The sequence below is a fragment of the Amblyomma maculatum genome, chromosome 8 (genome assembly GCF_055883805.1).
Source record: "Amblyomma maculatum isolate TAMU_Amacu chromosome 8, ASM5588380v1, whole genome shotgun sequence".
Lineage (NCBI taxonomy): Eukaryota > Metazoa > Arthropoda > Arachnida > Ixodida > Ixodidae > Amblyomma > Amblyomma maculatum.
In genome coordinates, this window is record NC_139351.1 from 64,598,646 (window position 1) to 64,624,349 (window position 25,704).

Consider the following 25,704-nt stretch of genomic DNA (forward strand, 5'->3'; position numbering starts at 1 on the left):
CATCCCGCAGCGAATTCATTCCGACGAGTTCCCAACCTAGTCTAGTAACGTTGGAGTTCCCATGATTCCATGCTTTGCGGCGTTCGCCATTTTGCAATTCGGCAGCGTCGTAGCGTGCTTTGTGTTTTTGTGCGAGTTTACGCCATTTCACCACGGGGCGGTATGCCAGTTACACCGCCGCGTTCAAGCTCAAGGCTGTCAACTAAGCACTGGAGCATGGCAACCGCGCTGCTGGTAGGCATTTCGGCGTGGACGAAATGAGGATACGCTATTGGAAGAAGCAGCGTGAGAAGCTGATGGCTACAAACAAGACACGGCGGGCTTTCCGTGGACCCAAAACGGGCAAGTTCCCTCGTGTTGAGGAGGCGATCCTAGAATACGTGAGGGACCTGCGCAAGGATGGTTGTGCAGTGTCATTAGAAATGATACAGACGCAGGCGCGCACAACTGCCAGGAAGCTGGGAATCGCCGCAAAGGATTTCCGCGCTAGCTCCGGTTGAACGACTCGCTTTATGCGACGGAATGGACTTTCCCTGAGGCGGCGGACGTCGCGCCAGCGGCTCCCAGCCGCGTATGAAAGCAAAGTGATAGACTTCCATCACTTCGTCACTAGGCTTCGCGAAAAATGCGGTTACCTCATGTCTCAAATTGGAAACGCCGATCAAACTCCACTGACGTTCGACATGCCCCGGAATACAACTGTGAACGAGAAGGGTGCTCGGAGCGTCCTCGTGGAGCAGTATCCCCGACGAGGTAGTGGCTAAGAGACAGGCTAAGAGACAGAGAAGACAGGCATATCCAACGCTTTGGATGGAACGGAAGATCACTTCCTGTGGGATTGTGAAGATGCTCCCAGCGACGACACTGCCGTTTCAGATGAGTCGTGCAGCAGTGAAAGAGAGGATGGCGAGGATTCAGACTTTGATTAGAGTACTGACGAAAAAAAATAAATGGGCATTGTGCACTCCATGTGATGCTTAATGTGCGTGTTTATTGCAAAGGTAAGCCTTACTCAGCTTTTATTTTTGGTTGTAATCGAGATATATGCTCTAAGACGTCTGACCTGCAACTTGTTTGCGTTTTCAGTGCTCAAAAATGCTTTGTAGAAAATTTACCCCGCGTAATGATTGCACCCCGAAATTTGCGTCAATATTTTAAAAAAAGTGCGATCATTATGCGAGTAAATACAGTATAACTTGAACAATCAGTAGCCTCACTGTGATCATTTCTCACCAAAAATGTCATGCTCTTCCCATTTCCAAAACTGTCTTTGGATTTTGAATATGTCAACTAAAACTGAAGCTATCACCATTACCCATGGCCACAAGGTAGTGTATGCCATTAGGAAATCAGCAAAATTTTTTGACATGCAATAGTATTTTAATGGCAATTTGAAAAATCTCGATAGAGTGATGTAAGTGTTGGATCATCCCCCGATCTTTTCAATATGACTGCAGTGATGCTAAATTTGTCATTGTCACTCGGCGACAATGTAGAGAAAAAGTACAGTAAGGCTGAGTGCAGTGTCCAGAAACAGCACTGTGAAAAACATTTGCATTTTGAGACCTTTAACTTTTGCTACACTGCAGCTATGGTAATATAAATGGAATCGTTGTGAGGCTTTGTCCTTTATGAGAAAGGCTATATACTGAACATATAACTGTACCCTCCCCAAATACTGGTAAAAGCTTGCCACAAGTCTAAATATACTGCCGCTAGAACCAGCGTGAGAAGCTTCATTTACCACTTCATATGCCTGTGGCAGTGCCCTTCAAGGCAAACAAATACTCAAAATAACGATAACAGTCTTGCAATATTAATAAACCTGCACAAAGTTTAAGGCTAAAGCACAGCGGCGTATACTGGAATGACCTAATAAATTGGCTAATGTTCCAGAATGAAACTTTGCTACTTTGCTGTAAAGCGCATGCAGGGCCGCACGCGGAGTTCCTTGCTGGAGCTAAAGCTCGAACTTTCACACCCCTTGAGCGCAGCGACGCGATTACTTAGACAATCTGAAAAAAAAAAAAAAAAAAAACGAAACCGTTCGCGGAAAATGAACGCGGGCAACGGCGCGATGTCAGGCTCTCCTGTCGTCTGAAGCAACGCGATAAAAAAGCAACGAAGTGGTAGCGTCGGTGAGGACGTCTAAAGAGCTGCGAGAACGACTGATAACGATCGCGAAAGCGCATCATAAACGAGCGAAGCAGCAGCCACGACAAAGAACGTTAAAAAAAAAATGGCAAGTCAGTCGTGTTGGCCAAAGTCGCGAGACGAGGGGCTAGTTTCGAGAGCGCGCGCTCCAGCCAATCAGCGGACCGAAAACTGCTTTCGGAAAACCCGCGACGATGGTCGTTCTGTTTGGGCGACGTCATTTGGAGATGTCGCAAAATGCGCACAAAGAAACAAGCTTCAAAACAAGTCCAAGATGGTGGTGGCCAGCCGGCTGCTTCACCCGCGGCGCGCGCGGGAAGTTCGAACAATTTTCACCCCTTTTTGGCCATTTCGAGGCTCCTGTGGAGTTTTGAATATGTCAACTAAAACTGAAGCTATCACCATTACTCAGCTTTTATTTTTGGTTGTAATCGAGATATATGCTCTAAGACGTCTGACCTGCAACTTGTTTGCGTTTTCAGTGCGATTTTACCGTATTTCAAGTCGATTTTACCGTATTTCCCGACCGAATTCTGTGTTGATATTTTGAAGGGTAGTGCTCAAAGGTACAAACATTGCAAAAATGCGTGTTTCTCAAAATCAATTTTTCGCCCATTTTTGACTAGTTTAAGACCCGCGTCCCCCCCTTAAAAGCAGCTGTATAACTTGCCTACCGCCCCACCGCGATGCGCCACCAAGAACACGGTAGACTGTGGAACAAAGTAACACAGACTGAACGAAGGAATAATGAAAACGAGACGCGGAGACACCTCGCAAAATGGCGACAATTACGAGCATCATGGAGGTAAAAAAAAAGACTAGCATAACCTATGATAATGATTATCCGAACCCGCTATCGCCACCTGGTAGCGCGTGCACACGAGGCCAGCTAGGTTCAGTAGCGCTCCAAAGATGGCGCTTGTTACTACTATCAGACGACTCTCGCAGCGATAATATTGCTGGTGCGATGATTACGAGAGGGAAAAAAATTCCAATTTTGGACGGCATTATGCGAGTCAAGACGGTAATCACCTTTGAAACAAGAAAAGTGCCGACAAACAGACTAGATTGTTTGCAGGAGAGCACCTACAACCAGTGCCCCTGTATCACAACCTCCATCAAGTTGGTGCTGCTAAGTTGTGGCATGCACCAAATGCCGCCTGTAACCAGCACCACAAAACATTCAGAAGCAAGTTTCCTTTTTTGCATGCCATGTCCTGCAAACCAATCAGCACGGCACCAGATACAACGCCAGCACACCATTCATTGACTCGCCAGCAAAGAACTGCAATTTTGGTCAAGTGCTCTCTACGAACAGCAGCTCGTTTTACTCAGTTTTCTCACTAACTTTCAAACAAGGCCAAAATGATGCCCAGGAAGTGCATATTTCTCAATATGTACTGCGTAACACCTCGAATAAGAAGATCAGATTTCCTGACCAATTTTCAGCTGCAAAAGCCAGGGCTCGAACAAGCTACTTTCACTTGTAATGGAACACTAACCTAAAGAAGGGGTCGTAATATGAAACACTGGTTATGACCTCTGAAAGGCTCAAGGGAGCCATGGAGCACTATAATAGGTAATCGTGCTCCTAAGTGCCTCTCCTCCCTGGGCACTGTAATAGGTAATTGTGCTCATACTGCTGCCCACACCAAATTGAAACACAATTACCTACTGCAGCGCACGTGATACTGATTGGACCAGGTCTGGACCATGCAAAGCAGCTTGTGAAGACTAAATATTTACCAGTGTTTACTACTGCAGGGTTCCCCCTGTACTCAAATGTGCAACACCATGCTCACCTCTGTTGCCACCCCCGCCACCTCCAGATGAGCCAGGATTAGGGCAGTCTCTGCTCATGTGCCCCTCCTCACCACACTTGTAGCAGCCTGCAAGCAAACACATCAATGCAGTCATTCGGGACACATTGTCTTCACTTATGTAAAGCAAATCCTTGTGCACTAATGTAATTGTGATGAAAATATTTTCAGTAAAATTCTGCCACTCAAAATTTGCTAAAATGCAGTAGCCGACCGATTTTTCAGACTCCCATAATTCAGACTTGCACGATATATCGGACTTTATTCAGGAACCGTCACGCGGCCCATAGGAGAGTACATTTTCACGACCAATATTTCGGGCCCTATTTAGGTTTTTCGGACCACATTTGGTGCGAGGAACACCGTGGAGATTGTTTTTCGGCTGAAGGCTCATTTTTTCGACATCACTTAGATGCGAGCGGGCATTGTTTTTGTTAACCGGTCTTGCACAGACGTGAAAGCTAGACGTTGCCACTAGAAAGTTGCCACTCGAGGCAGTGGCAGTAAGCCACTGCAAGACCTTTTCATCGCGGCAGATTTGTTTGTGGCACAAGCTCCGTAACAGTACCGTATTTACTCGAATCTAACGCGCACCTTTTTTCCGATATATCGTGTCCGAAGCGGTGGCCTTGTGGTAGAGCATCCGCCTCGCATTCGGGAGGTACCGGGTTCGATCCCTGGTGCCGCCGGGTACCCACCGGTTATAAAATGGGTACAAGCTATCCCCCGGCCTGGTGCTCGGCTCTTCTGGGGTGAAATGCTAGGGAAAAGGGGTCACGGCCCAAATAGTTGCGCCGATGTGGCAGTGATTCGTTCCGCCATCGGACAACAATAAGTCCTCCTTGCGCGGCAACAGCCCATTATGTGGCCCTTTTTTATTCGGCACGGCCTTTGCAGGCCATGGTTGTTCGAAACAAAGCCCCCGAAGGGGCACAGCAGGGTTAGCAGAGCTTCTTCCAAACGCACACCCCTAAAGGAGCCGGGCGCCGGACCGGGGGACGCTTGTACCCAATTTTACCGGTGGGTGTCCGGCGGCGGGTTTCGAACTGACCACCTCCCGCAGCCGAGACGGGCGCCCAAACCACTCGGCGCTAGAATAGAGTACGACCCTAAATCTCCGATATCATATCGCCATCGGCATTTCAAAATGGCCGCCTGGTATGCACTTCGAGCCTACTAGCTGGTCTAGCTGTCTATGCCTAGCTGCAGTAGCGTCCTTCGTGTGCTCTGGTACATGTGCTTTGGTTAGCCTACCCGTTTTCTGCGATTGGCCGACCAGTATGGACGTGCCGAAGATTCGTCTGAGTTCATCATGATGCCGCATCTAAACGGAAAGTCATCGTGTGTGCAGAGACGGACGGAAATCGGGCCGCATCACGCGCATTCGGAGTTCCGGAAACATGCGTGCGGGACTGGCGCAAGCAGAAGGAAAAGATTTTCGGCAGCAAGGCTACACGAAAAGGTTTCAGTGGACTGAAGCAGGGCCGGTTCACCGAAATAGAAGAGCGGCTCGCAGAATATGTTTTAGAGCAGCAAGCGGCGCAGCGGCCAGTGACGACGGACCTGCTCAAAGTCCGGGCGATGCAGCTAGCCCTACAAACAGGGCTAACGCAGAGCGACTTTAAAGCGAGCAGGTGCTGGCTGTCTAATTTTATGAAGAGAAAAGGCTTTTCTCTTCGAAGGCGGACAGGGATATGCCAGAAGTTGCCTGAAGAGTACGAAGAAAAGCTGCACAGTTTTCAGCGGTTCGTTCTAAGTTTGCGCCGCAAGTACGGCTACCACCTCGGCCAGATTGGAAATGCCGATCAGACACCGCTGTACTTTGACATGCCTGCCACCACAACCGTTGAAAAGAAGGGGGCGAAGCAAGTGCGCGTGTTGTCTTCCGGCCACGAAAAAACACGCGTCACCGCAATGCGTCCTTTCAGGTGCAAGACGCTCCCGAAAGGAATCGTGTTTCCGAGTGGCGTGATTGTGCGCGCCAATGAAAAAGGTTGGATGACAACGGACTTGGTCGCCGACTGGATCGATAACGTCTGGCGCAAGAGACCCGGCGGCAGTTTGGGCCTGCGTGCGATGCTTGTGCTCGACGCTTTCAAGTGCCATCTCGACCAACGCATCAAGGACAAGCTCGCTGCGTGCAACACCGACCTTGTCGTGATACCAGGTGGCATGACATCGCAGCTCCAGCCGCTCTATGTTTGCTTGAACAAGCCAGTGAAAGATAGGATTCGGGCGCTGTACACCGAATGGCTTGTGAGTGGCTGCCATGAATTCACTCCCAGCAACAGAATGAAGCGTGCCTCGCTGCAAGAGTTCACTGGATGGGCGAAAGATGCGTGGTGCACGATACCGTCTGCCATGGTCATCAAGGCCTTTAAAAAATGTGGCATATCGAATGCCATGGACGGCACCGAGGATGAGATGCTTTGGTCCGTCAGCAGTGACAAGGAGTTGTCTGACAGCGACGACGAGTGAACCTTGTGCCGGCATAGTGACAATCTTGGCAAGATAAGCCGTTTCCTTTTGTGTGTGTGTTTTTTAGTGCACCGAGGTTAAATCTTTGCTTTTCCAAACGAGACAAAGTTGTATTGCTGTATGAAAGTGTTAGGTGCGCGGTACTCTTTTTCGCGGAGAACGGGTGCGCGTTACAATCGGAGTTTTTTTTTTCGGGGGTGGGGGTCACGAAAAACGGGTGCGCGTTACAATCGAGGGCGCGTTAGATTCGAGTAAATACGGTACGTCATGAAGTGCGATGGACATGACGAAAGCATGACTGGCCAAGCTATTTTTTTTGTTTATACAGTAGAAGCTCGTTAATTCGACTCCTGTTAATTTGGAAAATCGGATAATTCTGACTTTCGCACCTGGTCCCCAGAATTATGTATAGGAGTCTATGGGACGAAACTCTCGTTAATTCGGACGGATTTGACAACGGATAATTCGGACAACTTCGGGCAGCTACCAAGGCTCGAAAACGAAAATAAGACGAACGCGGCGCAATAGCGATACCCAAAAGCAGCATCGCCATGGACATCAATTAATCAACTTGGCTCGACTTGTGGCTGGATGGGCGCTTTTTCTTGTTTTTTCACAAGTCGACGTTACTGGCGGTGCCATTTTGTCGTTTTGCTGCTGTCGGTGCGCTACGCTGTTGTATTGAAGACTGCTCGCTTTAGTGCGGCTCATTGCGTCTCTGGTGTGCGCTGGTATCACCGCACTCGCTCTCGATGGCAACACTGACGAAACGGCCGAAGAGATACGAGGCCAAGGACTTGGCTACCAAAGTGGAGATTTTGCGGGCCCTTAAGAACGGGCTCTCCAGACAAGAAGCAATGAAAAAATATGATGTTAAAAGGAGTACTTTAAGCACATATGTAAAAAATGAACAGATTCTTCAGGCGTTCGAAAGCGTGAAGTTCCAAGTGTCAAGAAAGCGTCTGCGAACAGCAGCTCATCCGGAGTTTGAAGAAGCCTTGCTTCGGTGGGGGGTGAACTCGAGTGATGCAAACCTCCCATTGAGTGGACCCCTCATCATGGCGCAGGCAGAGAGGTTTGCACTGATGATGCATATCGATGGATTCAAAGCGTCAGAAGGGTGGTGTGCGCGCTTTAGAGACAGACATGGTCTCGTTTTCAAGACTGTGCGGCGAAAGAAGTGCACTTTGAACAAGTGCAAGTGGAACATATCGCAGCATATGATCAAAATGACATTTTTAATGCTGATGAAACAGCACTTTTCTTTGGCATTGCCTGACAAGACTGACAATGAAAGGAGATCCCTGCATCGGAGGAAAAAGGAATAAAGAACGAGTCACCGTTCTTTTAGCCGCAAACATGACAGGGACAGAGCACTTGCCGCTTGTCATTGGAAAGGCGCAAAAGCCACGGTGCTTTAAGGGGGGACGTGGCATTCGGGATCAACTTTCCTATTTCTTCATGGATTCTGATAAAAATTGGCAGGGTTACTGGTAATGCCTCTGTGATATCACCATAAAAATTTCAAACTGGTATCTCAACAACTTTTTTATTTATAAAATGTTCCTTTTCATCTTGTACCAGGCTTGAGCAATTTAAAAAATGAGATAGAAGACTTGTTCAAAGTGCACTGCATTCCAGCATGAATGGATGAGGTCGTGACATTCTTAGATTTTTTTATTTACAATGTAAAAGTTTTTAGTTTTCATATTTTATGAGCAGACTGTACAACAGGCATCTAGACAGTGAACAACTAGTCGAATCAGTAAGTCAGCAAACGGTGTACTGGAAAACAAAGAATGTCACGACCTGAACCATTTCTTAAGGAATGCAGCGAAAAAAACCGCATCAAAATAGCTTCAACGGTCACGAAGAAATCAGCGGAACAATCAGAGCAAGTGACAAAAAAAACATTACTGAGAAAATGGCTTCCGAAGTTGCACCTTCTCTTTCAATCATCAAAAGGCACCAGGGTTATAGTCTTGTGTCCTTTTTAACACGAGGCTTCTTGGATGCCTTGCCTCGAGATTGAAGTGATTTTGCTGCCTTTCTTTTTCGCAAGATGTCCTTTTCCGCTGCTCTGCGAAGGGCATGTTGGCCAGTTTGCAGCCCAAGTGTCGCACAGTACTCTGTGTAAGCACGGCGGGTCCCTGCATTGAACTTGCAAACTGCTTCGTGGAGAGCCGTCTCTGTTGCAGTCAAAGATGCATTTTTATCTTTTGGCAGCAGCGACCAAATTACTGAGTGAAGGCTTTCAGCCGCATTCTGGGTTTTTTTCCCAAGACATCGGCTGAGGAGCTGGACATCAGATAGCCGCTGATAAACAGGCAGCAATGCATCTGCGACATGCCTTGCGAGCTGGTAGTTGTGGGAGGGCAGAGGTTTGCCCTCTGCTTCTGCAGCCTGGTGTTTGCACCAACTCTGTGGTCCTTGGGGGCAAAGTTCGTGATGTGGATGCTCATCGGTAGATGTTACGTGGTAAAATGTTGCCATTACAGCTTTCTGCATCTCCTCAACGTTGTCATGATCGTGCAGGGACTTGCCATAGTAATTTGTTAACTTCTTAATTAAAGCCTGAGTGAGGCCACCTTTCCCACCAATAGGCCGACCCTTTTTGCTTTTTGTGACAAGAGCACGCAGGGCTGTGCCCATCCTTTTCTTGACATGATTGATACAATCCTCCTTTGTGAAGGGGATAAAACCATATGTCTTATCTTCGCAGAGTGCTAAGAAGGTTCTGCTGTCCCCATCACAAACAATGTTTGTGTAACGCAAACCATGCTTTTGAAGGGATCTTCTAAATAAGATTAAGGCCGCTTCAACTTCCATTCTGCCAGATTTAACATCAGTGTTTTTTTGGCAGATGTGGGATGCTTTCCACTCTTCATAACCGTCATCTCCTTCTTTGGGGCCCACCGTGCATCCGTGGCACCGATTTGAAAGTACGACACAATCGAGCACCAGTCCCGTGTAGAACTCAATGACCGTACCAACACCTATGTGGGACGTGTGGCCATGTGTCAACCATGTCCCATCATAGACAACTAATATTATTATGAAAGGTGGGGTCCATCTCGCTGTAAACAGCGCGCACAGCTGCCGCAGCATCAGAAAAAATTTTGGCAGCAGCTGTCTCACTGGCCGGTCGGAATTCAGATTTGAGATGTTTTTGAAATGTCTTGTGGTGTAACCCTCTGTGCGAGACATTCATTATCGACCAGAAGTCGTTCAAAGCTGTTGCCCCTTTGCCAATACTTTTTACAGCTTGTATAGCCCTCAAGTTAACATCGAAAATTCTGCGGCCTTTTTTCCGCGGTGATGACCACTCCTTTGCGACGGTACCGCAGAAAGCGCATGTTAACTCCAATTGTGCTGCCAACCCAAACCTTGTTCCCAGCTGAACCGAAAGTCCTGGTTGAGAGCACTGCTGGCACTTGGCATTGCCGAGAAGCGCATTTAAGGCCGTGACTTGTACAACAACAAACTCGTCCGTTTGTTCTGTAGTAGCAAGCGCCTCGCCATCACCCGTCAGTTCCATTTTCCGCGCGGTCGCGGGCACGGAACTCAGCTTTGCTTGCACTTTCGCGGCGGCTTCCTGCGATGCTTCTGGCGACACAAAACGCGGCTCCAGGCGCGCCTGAATCGTGCGCCTGGTGCTCGTGGACGGCGTGGCGTCGTCGCACGAAGTGCCAAGAGAACCCACAACATGCGTGGTGCCTTCATCACACGATGTTTCCAACAAAAAACGCGGCTCTAAGTGTGCCTGAAGAGTGCGCCCGGTGCTCGTGGACGGCGTGGCGTCGTCGCACGAAGTGCCAAGAGAACCCACAACATGCGCGCTGCCTTCATCACTCGATGTTTCCGACAAAAAAGGCGGCTCCAAGTGCACCTGAAGAGTGCGCCCGGTGCTCGTGGACGGCGTGGCGTCGTCGCACGAAGTGCCAAGAGAACCCGCGACGTGCGCGGTGCCTTCGTCACTTGATGCTTCCGGCGATGCAGAGCGCGGCGTAGAAAGTTCAGAAGTGGACCCCGTGCTCGCACACGATGTTTCGTCTGCGTGTGAAGTGCTCGGCAGCGGCTCGGGAACGGCGCCACCAACACTCGTAGCCGCGTACGGCGCGGCCGTAACTTCGTCAGTGTGCTGCACGTCAGAAGTACTTGAAGCAGAAGACTTCTTCACCATCGGCGATTTTCGCTTACGGGTGCCATAGGCACGTGCCGTCTTGTACTTCAGAGGTCGCCGACCCATGATCACCAGTGAAAGCCGTATCGGAAACTATGCTCCGCACGTACTGACAAACATGGCGGCCACGTAATCCGTTTTCGAAACTATGCTCTTCGCAAGAGAGACAGGTCGAGCCGATCTGTGCGCAAATGACAGCCCCGCGAGCGCCGCGAGCATGGAGAGCAGCGGAGTCGCCGAGTCAAGAGGCGCGCGAAGCAGACGACGCACCCGCCAAGGAGACCAATAGCGCAGCGCGCTGCTGTCACGTGCGCAAATGACAGCACCGCGAGCGCCGCGAGCAAGGCGAGCAGCGGAGTCGCCGAGTCAAGAGGCGCGCGAAGCAGACGACGCACCCGCCAAGGAGACCAATTGCGCAGCGCGCTGATGTCACGTGGCGCGCGCAGCCAATCGGAAATTATTGAAACTTTTGCTTTTTATGCGTTTGTTTCCGCGCTGAGGAGACCGCTGGAGCGGGAAATTTGAAGTCGGAGGAACGCGCTTTCCATAGAGACCAAGATGGCCGCGCTACGTTCGGCGGTTGCCGAGAGATCGGGGTTTGAAAAACGCCGTTTTTTCGCGACTTGGAAGAAATTTTCCGCCACCCCTGATCATCAAAACGATGATGTACTTCTTGATGGTTTTCGACGATGAAAATTCAAAATTACACTAAGTATGACTTGTAAAAGCAGAAAATAAATATTTCAAAAAATCGCTTTTTTGACCATTTTCCGCGAATTGAAAGCCGCGTCCCCCCTTAAGAACGTGCCTGCTCTTCCGGTGGAGTACCGGGTTAATAAAAAGGCCCGGATGACATCGGAAATTTTTCGCGGCTGGATACAAAAGTTAGTTTTCCACAAAGAACCGCAAGGTTGACAACTGTAGTGCACATAACAGTGCCACCGGACTGAACAACATTGAAATTGTTTTTTTGCCGCCCAAAACTACATCGGCCCTCCAACCGATAGACCAAGGTATAATTCAGCATGTGAAGACTAAATACCGCAGGCGCGTGCTGGAACGCATGCTACCGTGCAATGAAGTCGGTAAGCAGTAAGACGTGTCAACATTCTTGCCTACGTTTGGAAGAACATGCCTGCGCACGTCATCGCTAACTGTTTTCAACACAGTGGCTTCGTTCTGCCTGAGCCCTGCAATGACACAGTGACAGAAGTGTCACCAGACGACAATGCAGATGACTGCCCGGATTTCGGAGGTGTGCTGCCGGATGCGGTGACACTCGCCGATTACATCAGCATTGATGGTTGCGTTGCTACAGCCGGCTCTCCAACTGAGGAAGAAATTGTCCGGGACGTACTGCACGGCGAAGATTCGGAGGAGGAAGAGGGGCTACGAGAGGAGCAGCCTCGGCCCCCTCGCACTGTGAAGGAAGCAGCAGAGGCCCTCGTGTTAGAGGAATTTTGTTGGGGCACTGCAGATGGCATGCGCGCTGCTGAGCACCTGGAAGGACTGAGGAAAATAGTATCCGCGCGGGTTTCTTCTGCAGGGCACTACTGTGCACATGGCGACAGCCTTGAACGTGTTGCATGCTTCCCTGCAGCCCGCACACCTGCTGCGTCTGCATCAGTCAGTACACGCGCACTGGCGGCCACGCCTGCCATATCGAATATGCAAGCGCGCGCATGGGCAATGCGTGGAACCACACGCAGAAGCCACTCACAGTAGCAAAGATTGTGCTATGCTAGAACTCCCTATTGTCGGCATATACCGGCATATATCGTGTAATGAACCCAAATAAACATTGACTTCAGTTTGAGAGTAGAGTTCAATAGGTGTTTAAAAGTTGACATTTATTTTTGGATAGTTGTCTATCCTTCCACCCATGATCATCGATCATAGCATTGTTTACTTCAAAAGGCATTTGCCACACGAATGACCTTTTGGAAGTGAACGGCACCCACCCTGATCCCTGAAAATGTTAAGGCAAACATAGTTACAACCGGACTTGCGCAAATGGTCTCCTGTCAAGGCCACCGGCATTCTGCCAAGATCGACCACCCAGGGTTCGTACAGATTCAAACCAGGCAAATTCAAGGATATTCAAGGAATTTCAAGGCCCAATTGGAGTATTCCCAAGGACTCAACACAATACAATGCAGCAGTTTTCAATATTAGGTACTAATTTTACTGAACAAAATCGAAAAAGCATTTCAAGGAACAGCTTGTATTGCACTAAGCCAAAACAATTAAAAAATGTCTTGAAAAACACCCTGCAATGCATTGCACCAATGTCAAAGAGCAATCCATTCTGCAAAACTGCTAATGACAACTTCAGGGGAGCTCCTGCCGCTTTTCCTGAATCTTCTCGTTGAGGCTACACAGTTCCTCAGTCTTGCTTCGTGCAGCCTTCCTCGGGCTATTGGATCTGACAATTTACTTCAGATCATTAGCTGCTTCTGCCTTTTCAGCATACGTATCTGCTGAAGCCGGTGTGAAACCGATGCAACAGCAAACCGGTGTGCAACTAAGTTCAGGGGAAAAGTCTCCTGACTGGTAACTGCCGAGAAGTCTTCCCTCCTTGCCGAAGAACCATGGAAAAGCGCGCTCAGACTGGAGAGCAGACAGTCAACTCTTCACTTGCTGTAACACCTGCCCTGTAGGTGTTGTGCATGGTGTGGAGGCCACAGATCCCAATGTTCAGACATTGAACTTGGTATGCTTGATGTAAGTGCTCTTGGAAATTTAATCTCAAGCTACTTTCCCTAAAGAAGGGGTCGTAATATGAAACACTGGTTATGACCTCTGAAAAGCTCAGGGGAGCCCTGGAGCATTATAAGAGGTAATTGTGCTCCTAAGTGCCTCTCCTCCCTAGGCACTAATAGATAACTGTGCTCTCTCTGCTGCCCCCACCAATTTGGAGCACAATTACCTACTGCAGTGCATGTGATAGATTGGACCAGGTCTGGACCAGAGTGCTGCAAAGCAGATTGTGACTAAATATATTTGGCAGTGTTTACTGCAGCAGGATTCCCACTTTACTCAAATGTGCAAGACCATGCTCACCTCTGTTGCCACCCCCGCCACCTCCGGACGAGCCAGGATTGGGGCAGTCTCGGCTCATGTGGCCCTCCTCACCGCACTTGTAGCAGCCTGCAAGCACACACTGTCAGTCATTCAGAACGCGCAAATCCTTGTGCACTAATGAATTGTGACGAAAGTATCTGGAGTTAAATTCTGCCACTCAAAATTTGCCAAAAAATGTCCTGTCTCAAGTTTGTACAGTGATGGGACCAAAAAACGACACTGTTCCAGAAGTGACCAAAAACAATATTCAACATACGATAGGCAGAATGGCAAATTTATCCTCAAAGCATTCCTTGACCTCGTAAGAAACCAATGGCATGAGTTTCGCAAAGTTCCCGGCAGCAAAATTGCTTTTAATGCTAAGGAATAACTCGTGCACACTTATAAAACAAAATTAAATTTAAACCTTCCTTCACTCCTTTCAGATTGCTTTAAGCTTCCAAAGGCACCTCTTGCTGGTAAACCATTTGGCAATAGAAAAGTTAGGAAAGCAACGGATAAGCAGCTGCCATTCTAAGTCGCATACTGCACCCAGAAATGAACTGTGCCAACGAAAAACAATGCTTGGTTCTCACCTCTGCCTCTGCTCCCGCCACCCGAGTCACCCTTTGGGCAGTCCCTGCTCATATGTCCTTCCTCTCCACATTTATAGCAGCCTGTGTGCACACACACACAAAAGAATATATTACACACAAACACCCACAGTGCAGTGCAGTCTACTTGTAAACAATAACCAAGCTAAACACTAAGGTTTGGTTTGTGGGGTTTAAAGTCCCAAAGAGACTCAGGCTATGAGAGACGCCTTACATGATGCCTTACATGAGCACCAACTTTTGCACTGGGGCTATGGAGAAGAACAACCACATATGTTTGTGACTGCACATTGGATACAAACTACCACAATTTTCTCTTCTGGAGAGAATTTTTCATACTGAGCTGATTTGCATGAAAATGCCATGCAACTGCAGGCACCACAAGAATTGGTCTTTTTACAATCAACTACAGTAAAAGATTGTTAATTTGAACTTCAGGGACTGAAATAATTTTTGAAAATTATCAGATGTTCACGAAGACTGATAACTATGGCAAGTAATTTACTTATACCCCTGTCACACGAGCAAATTTAATGTGTAATTCGTATCGAATGACATTAATGCCATTCTAATGATGCTAATGCTAATGTCATTCGTATCAAATGACATTAGCATCTAATGTCATTATTCCCATGCTACACGAGAAAATTTAATGTCATTAGGTTCGAATGACATTCTTCATCGAATAAGTTTGGGAACTCATTCACATTCGATCGCGAACCGAATGTGTACTCTGGACGCCAGATACCAGAAACAAGTAACGCAACAACATTCCGCGCACATTGAAATTTAAAAATTATATTTCTAAAGTTTTGTTTTAAAACCTGTTAATTTAGGTGTAAAATTATTACCACTGCAGACTCTCGCGGAACGGCATTACTCTCGGTCACAGCAGTGGTCCAGTAATGGCAGCGACTCACGATCATTTTGGACTCTGTGTTCCTTGGTAACCGCATCTCCCCGTATGTTTATCTCGGAACTATTTAAAAATTTGACTGAGCGACTCACAGTTTGGACGCCAATTGCATGCTCTACGTGTCTCCGTGCGTCTCCGCACTGTGTATCCGCGCTCCGCTGTGTTCAGCCATATTGTTTGTTTACATATTTCGGATTTCTGGGTGACTCTATACTTGGCTTGGATTTTTATGGCTAAAATGCTACATCACAGCCAAAAGTAATGTTTTTCGCTTGAATTATCGTACAGAAATGTTTTGATCAGCTTTAAAATGTTACATAGTGATTTCAAACGCCTTTTACGCGCACTGATGCTCCTTAAGTGCAGCATTTTTTGTAGCTGGTCGTAATTGCTACCATTTGCGAATGACATATTCTACCGTGTAGCACCGAAAGAAACCGAATGACATTCGATGCATCGAACAACATTAAATCTGCTGGTGTGACAGAGGTATTACTAGCATAACATGACCAACCCCTCCCTTGAGGATTTAAAAGTAACCTGTTTACACTACGGAAAGTATTTACTTTCACATTGCCCCTTTCACTACTTTTATAATGTACAGCATCAACCAGACAGAATTTTTCACTTGTTTCTTGAAGTTACATTAGTTACGCTAAGTTGTCGTACTTGTGCATAAACTCAATGAGAAATTTGCCATGTGAAGGGGTTCATTATAGCCAAAATCATTAAAACATTAACAAGTGCATTACTAATTACATCTGTTCCTCAAAAGCAACTCCACAACTTGAGAGAGTAAGGTTAACATCGGCAACTAAGACCAGGAAACTATGGTGCAGCAAAAACCTACCTCTGCCGCGGCCGCCACCTCCTCCGGAGTCTGCGTTTGGACAGTCACGGCTCATGTGCCCTTCCTGGTTACACTTGAAACAGGCTATAATCAAAGAGGAGGAGGAGAAGGGCATAAGACACGGCCAGACAACTCCGTACTGCAGCTACCGCCCCCTTGCACAGAGCGCCTACCATCAGTCCATCAGTGCAAGCAGCCCAAACACACTACACGGCTGAACAGGCTGGAGAGGAAAAAGGTCCACAGCAGCATAACTGCCTCCATTCTCACGCAATGCGTACAAGGTCAGCTAGTTCACTTTTAGACGCACAGAGAGATCAGAGAGCTCTTATCTCTCACAAGCCCAAAATCTCTGCCTCCTGTTAGATTGCTTTTCAGCAAAAACTGTTAGCCCTGACAGAATCATGTCATTCTTCGTATCGGCATCTTTAAACACTAGTGACCAATTTGAGTTTTTCTTTCAGACAAGTTCTCGATCTCCAGTGGCTTCATTTCAGACTTCTCTGTTGGTTTCCTGCAGTATCCTCCCTATCATGTACAGGCATTCAAGAAGCTGTGGTCACACGAGTTTTAATTACGGAGGCCAGGAAGCAGGATTTTGAAGTATTTATACTGCAGTGTTCCGTGCTGCTGCTTTAGGTTTTCCACTTCTCCGTCTTTGTTCAATCTGAGAAACAGGCCCTCCTGTAGCCACCATGTAGAAGCTCTATGCACAGAGCAACCTTTTTAGCTCGAGACTCGAGAAGTTTATTTAAAACCCAAGGGTATTTAAATTTGAGGGCGTACATAAGCCCTGGAGTGGTAATTCTGTCAACGCACAGTCCAACAAGTAAGAAAACTGCCAGACACTAGAATCTAGAAGACCATAATAAAAAGCCAGAAGGGAAGAAGTCTCAGCCAGCGAGTGCCCTATGCACACTGACCGCACGTACCTAACCTTCCCTTCCTCCCTTCAAGGAGCTCAGCACTGACGCATGGGCTCTGTGCAAAGAGGCAACGAGCGAGAAAAGCATTTCCGTAGGCTGTGCAGTGCGTGACCAGGGTGCAGCACGGACACAGAGGCAGATACATCTGCACAGCAGCCAGCATCAGCACAAGCAGCAGGCTTGGGTGATGGAGTCAAGCAGTGCCACATATAGGGACAGGTGGATACCACCTATAGGGAACTATAGCGGCAGGCAAATACCACCTATAGGGAACTACAGGGGCAGGCGGGTACCACCAGGAACCAACACCACACCGGCATAGGCACTCTCTCTCCCAAGCACCACACAGGATTGGGTTTTTTTTTTTTCTTCAAACCAAGCCCCACACAGCAAGCACAGCAAGAGGGTAGAGAGCCTGGGTGGCGTTTACCGCTTCACCTCTGCCGCTTGTTCGGCGCCCTTCTGAACGGCCTCCTCGGTTGTCCCAGCCAGAGCGGCCTGTGGTTGTGGGCGCAGACGTCAGGGAAAAAAACCACTTCACTTGCAACACACTGCAGCTAGGACGTGGCCTCCCAAGGCAGTCCGCAACTAGGGTCAGTATACTGGCAGTATACATGCTACTATACTATTATTTTGCATTTCCCACTGTTCTGTGCACTCACTGAAGAGAATGGCATCACCTAGGGCAGTGACGAAGTGGGAAATGCAAAAAAGGAACGGGAGAATTTCAAAGTATACTGAAATGATCACATTTCAAGTCACCACTGACCTCCAATATTTTCAAACATTCGTATTCAACATATCTCGGGAGAATTTCAAAGTATACTGAAATGATCACATTTCAAGTCACCACTGACCTCCAATATTTTCAAACTTTCGTATTAAACATATCTCGGGAGAATTTCAAAGTATACTGAAATGATCATATTTTAAGTCAACACAGACCTCCAATATTTTCAAACATTCGTATTCGACATATCTTGCGCTCTCTTCAGCTTGTTTGTAGAAACAGAAACAAGGTTGTAAATGTTAATATAATGGCGCATAAGCAACTGAGGCTATCATGCGCCACACACGAGGTGTACGCTTGTAAAAAGTGACCGAATAGAATCTAGAGCCGCACTTTTCCCTTAATTCACACAAACTTTGTGCAAAAGCTGAGCGCACTTCTACTGTGCCATAGCCAGGGCTAGTTTAACAAGCACGTATACATAAACACACCAGCACCATTGACTGCCTTGACTATGCTTTATCAACGGACCACCCCTCCTACATACATTCATACATTCGAATTAGAACAGAAGTCAAATTTACATAGCTTTCATGGCTTTACGAAAGCATTCTTGTTAACAAAATATATAAAGAGTGCTGTTTGATACCAAAACAGCTCTAAAGAGCTCACTACTACCAACATTGTGCCCAACTTCCACAAGAGTGCTGTTTGATACCAAAACAGCTCTAAAGAGCTCACTACTACCAACGTTGTGCACAACTTCCACAAGCAAGTCCTGAATCAAACGAGCCACAATCGTTACAACCCAATCACAACTGTCACGAGTGTGGAAAGAAAGGACCTGCAAGAATGTAAACATGGCACTTGACGTGAACACTAGTACAGCTCAAGGAGAACAGCCTAAATCATCAACCCAATATTGGGACTATGTTGGCAATGTCTGGATTACATAGGACCAATGTTGGGCCAATGCCTTTTGCTGCTTGGGGGAAAATGGAACCAGCACAAACGAGCACTCACCCCGGCTGCCTCCACCTCCTCCACCAGAGCGGCCTCCACCACCGCCACCATAGCTGGAGCTCCCGCCGCCATAGCTGGAGCCCCCGCCGCCATAGCTGGAGCCACCTCCACCGTAGCTGGGAGTGGAGGGTTCCTCGTTCCATCCAGAGTCTTCCACCCAGCCGTCTGAAGCGGCTGGTGCTGCAGCGGCGCCTGCCCCATTGTTGTTGTCGCCCGAACCGTTATTGTTCCAGCCAGAGCCTCCGCCACTTCCATTACTGGTGCCCCAACCAGATTCTGCGGGCGCACTGTCCGAGCCTGCGCCCCAGCTGTAGGGAGAATCCACAGGGATTGAGAATCTGCAACGCCGAGGCTACACAAACACAAAGTCCTGACTATGGCCTTGCTTTTGGAGGAATAAGCTATCGCTCCCATAACAGAGTCGACACAGCTGAACCTGAAAAATTACCATGCACGAAAAATGAGCACCCCAGGCCCTTCTCATACCATCAGAACACAGAGCTAAATCGAGGATGCCAAAAAATACCAAGATTTGGTGAAAAATACTAAAATGTTTTTACATGTTGCTCAAAATTTATTTTGAATGATGGAAACAGAGCAGTCTAAACTATAGTTCCGAAAAGTCGCGTAAACACAGCTTCTAAAGACGTATTTGAAGTGAAAGGTTGGGAAAGTACTGAAGAGGTTACTGCTTTAGACTTCCATGGGAAGTCCTTGTCGAACGTCTGATTGTGACGAACTCCAGACTCCTTGCATTTGACAACTGTTGTTCTAGGCCCTTCTTTGACATTGAGCAAAACCTGGTGCAAGTCTTCTTGACTTCGCTAAACACTTCTACTCTTGAGTTACTTGTGTGGTTATCATACTTGAAAGTATGCTCAATGTCCTGAAGACTGGCAACAGCGTGCCCTGCTCGTCTGCACTCCTGAATGGTTACTCCTACTCGATCAGAAAAGCCATAAGTGGCTTGGTCCACTGCAGTGTTAAAGTACCCATCTATCTTCCCGTTGGTGTCAACGACACTCACTGAGGCTTTGTGCTACTTTGTACAGAGATGGAAACAAATGTCCAGACGACCGCACACGCAAAAAAAAATAAAACCATTACGACAGAGCCATACCCTTTTGAACGGGGGATGATTTGATTATAGTAGTGGCGCCGACAAGTGGTGTGGCAAACTGAGGCAGGCTCGAGCATTTTTGAGCAGCTCAGGGAGCAGTCATGGCATTTTGGAGCAGCTTTGGAGCAATCAAACGAGTTTTGGAGCATTCAAATTATGTTTTGGAGCATGTTTCTACCGTGAAACGCCCTTGATAATTTCAGTTTACTCCAGATATATAAAATCCCTCTTTTATTTACTTTTATGCAACGATGAGTGTTTTTGCAGACTATGCACGCACTTCTGGCACGACAAATGGCCAAAACATGTTATGATGTTTAAAACAACACAGGCTGACCTAAGCAACAATTTGGGACAGACTTACAGCAAATGGAATGCTTGCTTATGTACTTCATAACTGAACACCAAGTTTGATCTAAAATTTTGCCTATTTTGACTTTATTCAAAAGTGTATCATTTCGATGCGCTCAAGCAGTGCCAATATTATGGGCATTTGCATCAATGAGCACATTTCCGCTATCTTCTACACGTTCTTTGATCTTACACCTGTACTGATAAATTCTCGAGTACTGACCAGTACTGCTTTCAGGGAGGATAGACTATACTAAGCGGTAGCCTTTTCCTTCTTCAGCTTCTTTATTTAACTGTCCTCATTTTTTTTTACTTAGTCAATGCTGCTTAGTCAATGCTGGAGTGACTGGCACCTTTAGCACCCTACAACGCTTCAAGTGTGCTTTTGTCCGACATAGGCCTGACACGCTTGTCATTGACAAAGATGCTCGATGGCAAAGTATACGCTTGTTTTTAAAGCAAGAGCATTAGAATAACTTGTGTACTTTTTGCCATCTAACAAGGAACCGTTATCTCCTTCACTTGCTACTCTGACTTCCCTCTCCACCGGTGATTCAAAAGCCTGCACTCAAAAAATGCACTGTGCATGTGACATGGCACATCTTCCGATGTGCCATGTCACATGCACAGTGCATTTTTTTTTTTTTGACAATTTCCTCTGGGTCATATTAAATTTACTTGCAAAAAAATTTCAAATTATGCTTCACACTTCCCTAGCTTGCGAAAATTTTGTTGTATTGAGCCCAGTGCAAGAGATGTTATACCTCAGCTACCAGCGGAATGCTATTTCTATGCAGAGCTAGATTGCAGCAATCAGTTTGGAACAGTTTTGGAGCAATATCGTGGCTGGGAGCAGGATGGAGCAGGAAAAGCAGTTAGGAGCAGAATGGAGCAATTGGAGCAGCGCTTCCACCCCTGCAACTAAGATGTGCGCCACGGAAATGCCACGGAGTATGGCACCACGCCAAGATATGATGCGTGTGGTACAAAATTGCGAGTGTTTGCACGCCTGCTCGCTCCAGGCCTGCTACCTTTTATTATGTCGAAATTTGGGCTAGTCCGCACAAAAATCAAGAAAAATTGTGCAATGATAGTCTGGCAATTTGCAATTGCAATTGCAAAATCTGGCAATTTGCAATTAAATAAAACTTTGCAGGTATGCATACACAAAGAGAACTTTGCAATTAAATAAAACTTTGCAGGTATGCATACACAAAGAACAAAACGCAGATTCCACTCCCAGCCAAATGACAACTCGCTAAAGTGCCCCCTTGCATGGCATGCATCTCAAAACCCGCGTTAAGAGCCATGCTTGGCTGAAGACGACTGTTGACCATGCATCCCATAGGGCTTGTAGAGTAGTTCTGGAGGGGGCAAGTGCACTCACCCACTATCTGCGGGTGCCGCACTCTTCCAACCATTGCTGGCCTCTTCACCTGTGCAGAAAGAGGTAAGAGTAATCACTGCATCATGTAACACATGCAACACACTGGCCAGCAATATCTGTCCCACATGGACAGATCTATACCACTTGGGCTCATATTGACAGTGCTCCAGACCCATTCCCAAACGATCCGCTAGATGTGATAATGACCGTCCCATCCAGATGTCACATTTGATCAGCAGGCAACCACCACAGGGTAATGACAGTTTGGCCCCTATGAAAAGAACAGGCGTAACTCACCAGGGTGCCTGGTAGATGCCGGCCCAACTGTCGCCTTCATTCCACGACCTCGGCCCACGCTGCAAGGTAGAAAAGACATCGTGGACAACCAGCCAATCAAGGAAATTCATGGTTTTGTTCATGGAGCTAACGTTGCAAAGCTAATCAGACTGAGCAACACCCATGGAGAGCAGTTCCACGATGTGCACAGACATCTCGTAGTGCACGAGACTTCCAAGATTTGCAACCACTGAGCCACCACGGCAATTCAGAGGGCACCCAACGCTGATCCTTGCAACAGCACCAAATGGTTGCAAGCCCTCCCAGTCGCAAATTTGCAACTTCCGAGAACATGTCAATTGCAGAATATCTAGGGTGCTATAATTTCCTACAATTCTTCCATGCAATTTCCGACAGTTCCTCATACCTACATCACTTTCAGATTTTCAAAAGCAGCTTTGACATCCCAATCTTGAACCGATTGTGTGAATAAAATTCTCATTTTAATGAAGCATTCTCTACGCTTGCAAAGCTACGGAGCCATACCAAAGCTATCACAAAGCAAAGCTTTTGCCTCTCAAAAGAAGCCCCCCCAGCCAATGGTACAGTTACATAATCTGAATTACTGCTCATGGTTATCACTGTCACAAAGGTGCAACAGCACTTTCCCTTCCCTGTGGGGTACATACTTGCCATTAATGGCTTTGCACTGATAGTGCAATAAGGTCTTTAGCAGAGTTCAAATAAATGAATGCCTGCAGACACCAGCCCCAGGCTACTTAGTTATAAACTTTGGGCTATCGCGAGTGCATACCAGCATGAGCATAGACAATGCTAATATGCATTGCACTTCAGCGCTGTTCCACAACGCAACTTTTCACAATACTCAATACTAACTGTCAGAACAGCGCAAACACAATCAGTGCAAAGCTATTAATGGCAAGCATGTACCGCACAGGGAGGGGGTGCGATATAATGCTGTCATTATATTATATTCATATTATATAACTATAGCATTACAACTGCAGCACAGCAGAGATGAGACTAGACACTAACTGTCATAACAGCGCAAGCACTATCAGTGCAAAGCCATTAATGGTAAGTGTGTACCCCACAGGGAAGGGAAAGAGTGCTGTTGCACCTTTGTGCCAGTGATAACCATGAGCAGTAATTCAGATTATGTAACTATAGCATAACACATCTGCACGTGCTTTTATTAAGTCATATTAAAGCTCCCTGCAAAAAGCATGTAGAGATCGGCACACCTGACCGTAGTGCTCAAGCAATGTGCTGCAGAGATAAGTAATCTCAAACAATGCTACCATGTGTACGCAAGGTTTATGTATGTCTGGCTTCTTCCGAATGTAAATATTGGTTATGCTCATTGCCAGCTTCAAACTTTCCCTGTTCAACCCAGAACAAAGCTGGAGCACTAAGAGGTTTTTAGCAATACACCCTACGATAGCTCAATTCCAAGAGCTGACATGTGCAATTGGCTTTGGAACCTGACCTTGCTTAGTATTTAGCTGCCCAGGCCAGCTGGGTCGGCGGTCGATCACTAAGCATGTCTTGCCCAGGCGACAAAGAATGTCTCCAAGGCTAAGCGCGGCCACAATGCTCTTTCAGGCCATATTTATGCTACTCCGCCCTCCCTTGTATTACACCTATCCATTTATTTCTAGAAAGCAGCACGCCAATATGTTAACTGGAGTGAATCGAAACATAAATTCGACGTGCAGAAAATCTGCCCGCCTCGTAGAAGTTCGTCAGGCAGACGCGAACCCTGGTTCGCGCCCCGCGCCCGACCTGCAACCCCGCCAAGCAAGATTAGAAGATGCAACCTAATCTTCCTTCCCGGCGCCGCCATTTCCTGTCTGCTCGCTAATTCCGAAACTACTATAGCACGCACCGATAAGGCTGGCGCAACATAAACAGCAAAACACCTGATATACCGCCTTACAATTAGACACCTAGCCACTCCTGTCAAAAAAAAAAAAAATAAACCACGCAGTGGTAGGTTCGCGGTTTAAACGAGGCATCCTGCCGGATGACACGAAACGAGTTATTGCGTCCGTGTTTTGCAGATGGCAAAAACAATGTCTTCCCGTCTCGCGAAAGGGTTCCATGCAAAGCAAAGACAAATGAAGTACTCACCCGAAACCGCCGGCAGTGAACCCTGTCACATCTGCCATTTCAAGCCCCCTGCAAAAACATGCAAGTTGCACATTGAAGCAACGGCGCAGACAAGGCGGCGTTCTGAGACGCCTATGACGGACACCACTAACAGTGTTCGCCACAACAAAGAACCTTTGCAATCCGAGTACACAGCCCCCCTGCAGCAAAAAAGAAGTACGCGTGTGCCATGTGCAATTATGAAGAGAAAACGCGCAATGCCATTGATTCAAAGCCACAAGGAAGACAAGGTAAAACTGAAATACAATGCGGAACGCGACAATGGAACCACGTGTTGAGTTTTGACAAGTGAAGGCGGACACAGCACGCCTTCCATAGCGCTGTCTTCAGAATATGACGTTCGGACCCTGCGCAGCACAAGGTATGTCCCATAATTTACCATTACGCAGCAGCGCTGACCATTCTTAATTCCCAGTGGCCTTTGAGCGAAAGTGCAGGCAGCCGCTAAGTAGAGCGCTGCGGAGGCCTAGCGTTCGTTCAAACCGACTGCGCGCGTTAAAGCGGCAAAGACACGGAAAAGCTTGGAAGGGCGGTGCGAAAACAACGGCGCAAGATACAGTTCTAGGTGTGTCAAAAATAGCCAAGGCGCGACTAAAAGCCGCTACGCTACCTCACCTTCACGGTCAGCCTCCGTGTTCTACAATGCAGCAAACCGCGAGTGGCGCGAGCGCACTTGCCCGCACTGACCGCACTCTGTCACGTGGTCACCGTCATTGCTCTTTCTGTTTTTATCTTTTTCAAAACGTGAGGGCGCTCGCTACCACGCTTAGCGCACCTGCACAGTGCACACACACTTTCTCAAGGGAAATGCAGGCGCAGTTTCTCTAGTAGCATATGTACATCTCGTGAATTTGCGTATTGTGCGGTGCCGCGCGAAAGAAAAAGCGTTTTGATTTTTTTTTTCGCGAGCCATCGGCATTCATCTCGCGCAGCCGTCGATAAGGACTGGCGCAACACAATTGCAGTACACACGCTGGGCTACACCGACCGAGACACTTGACAGCGTTGGTATCTTGTTGCGAAGCGCGATCGCTTCTTAGCAGAAGAGGTTAGCTCATGGCCCGTGGCCGGAGTTTTTACGCGGTCAAAAAAAGCGGTTGTTAGAATTTTCGAGTGATAAATATTTACTACGCCGCACGAGAGGTTGGTATCGTATAACAAAACAAAAAATCGTTTAGAAAGAATGCCGTTCGCTGAATGCTACATAAACACGATTTGCATATGGAAGTGCTCAGTTGTTTGATGTGTGGTTGTGCGTCACTCCGATTTATTAACACCAGCATTGCTGTTAACGACAGTTCTCAAGCGAAAATGCTTTGATACGAACATGAGGGGGGCGTCGGTTCGAGGGCCTTCAAAATGCCCGTTTGATTAATAATGTTTATTGGTACAAGGACATCTGAGGCCAAAGAGCGGTATGCAGAGACTGACATTGGACGGTTACTTAAAAGCTGTTTTATCTTTTCGTTGTGCACGATAGTCTCTCAAATGGCACTGAGCAATAAAGAATGTTATAAAAGTTTAGTCGTTTTCGAAACCGCTTTTTTCCCCGGCTTACGTACCGTGACGGCAGCTGCATGGACGGCCTCGAAAGCCAATTAAGATTCTGCTCATCCCTTG

At 47.4% G+C, this 25,704-nt stretch overlaps 1 protein-coding gene and 1 pseudogene across 8 annotated transcripts in view; both read right to left on the reverse strand.

The window, feature by feature from the left end:
* The window catches only part of LOC146181302 (ATP-dependent RNA helicase vasa-like), a 47,541-nt gene extending 22,737 nt beyond the window's left edge, over window positions 1-24,804 (reverse strand). For 2 of the 8 annotated variants that reach the window (XM_084576358.1, XM_084576354.1), the window contains exons 1-10: window positions 24,700-24,804; window positions 24,046-24,093; window positions 21,913-21,971; window positions 21,616-21,664; window positions 18,758-19,065; window positions 17,443-17,502; window positions 16,079-16,162; window positions 14,295-14,375; window positions 13,699-13,785; window positions 3,957-4,043 (exon numbers count right to left, since the gene is read on the reverse strand). In XM_084576358.1, the coding sequence (XP_084432484.1) occupies window positions 3,957-4,043; window positions 13,699-13,785; window positions 14,295-14,375; window positions 16,079-16,162; window positions 17,443-17,502; window positions 18,758-19,065; window positions 21,616-21,664; window positions 21,913-21,971; window positions 24,046-24,083 (853 nt within the window). In that variant the 5' untranslated portion in view covers window positions 24,084-24,093; window positions 24,700-24,804. Of the gene's footprint in view, window positions 1-3,956; window positions 4,044-13,698; window positions 13,786-14,294; window positions 14,376-16,078; window positions 16,163-17,434; window positions 17,503-18,757; window positions 19,066-21,615; window positions 21,665-21,912; window positions 21,972-24,045; window positions 24,094-24,463; window positions 24,613-24,699 lie in introns of those variants that run through there. The other 6 variants (XM_084576355.1, XM_084576356.1, XM_084576359.1 and 3 more) reach the window with 6 other exon arrangements.
* On the reverse strand, window positions 8,411-10,149 carry LOC146181304 (uncharacterized; annotated as a pseudogene).
* Window positions 24,805-25,704: the final 900 nt, after the last annotated feature.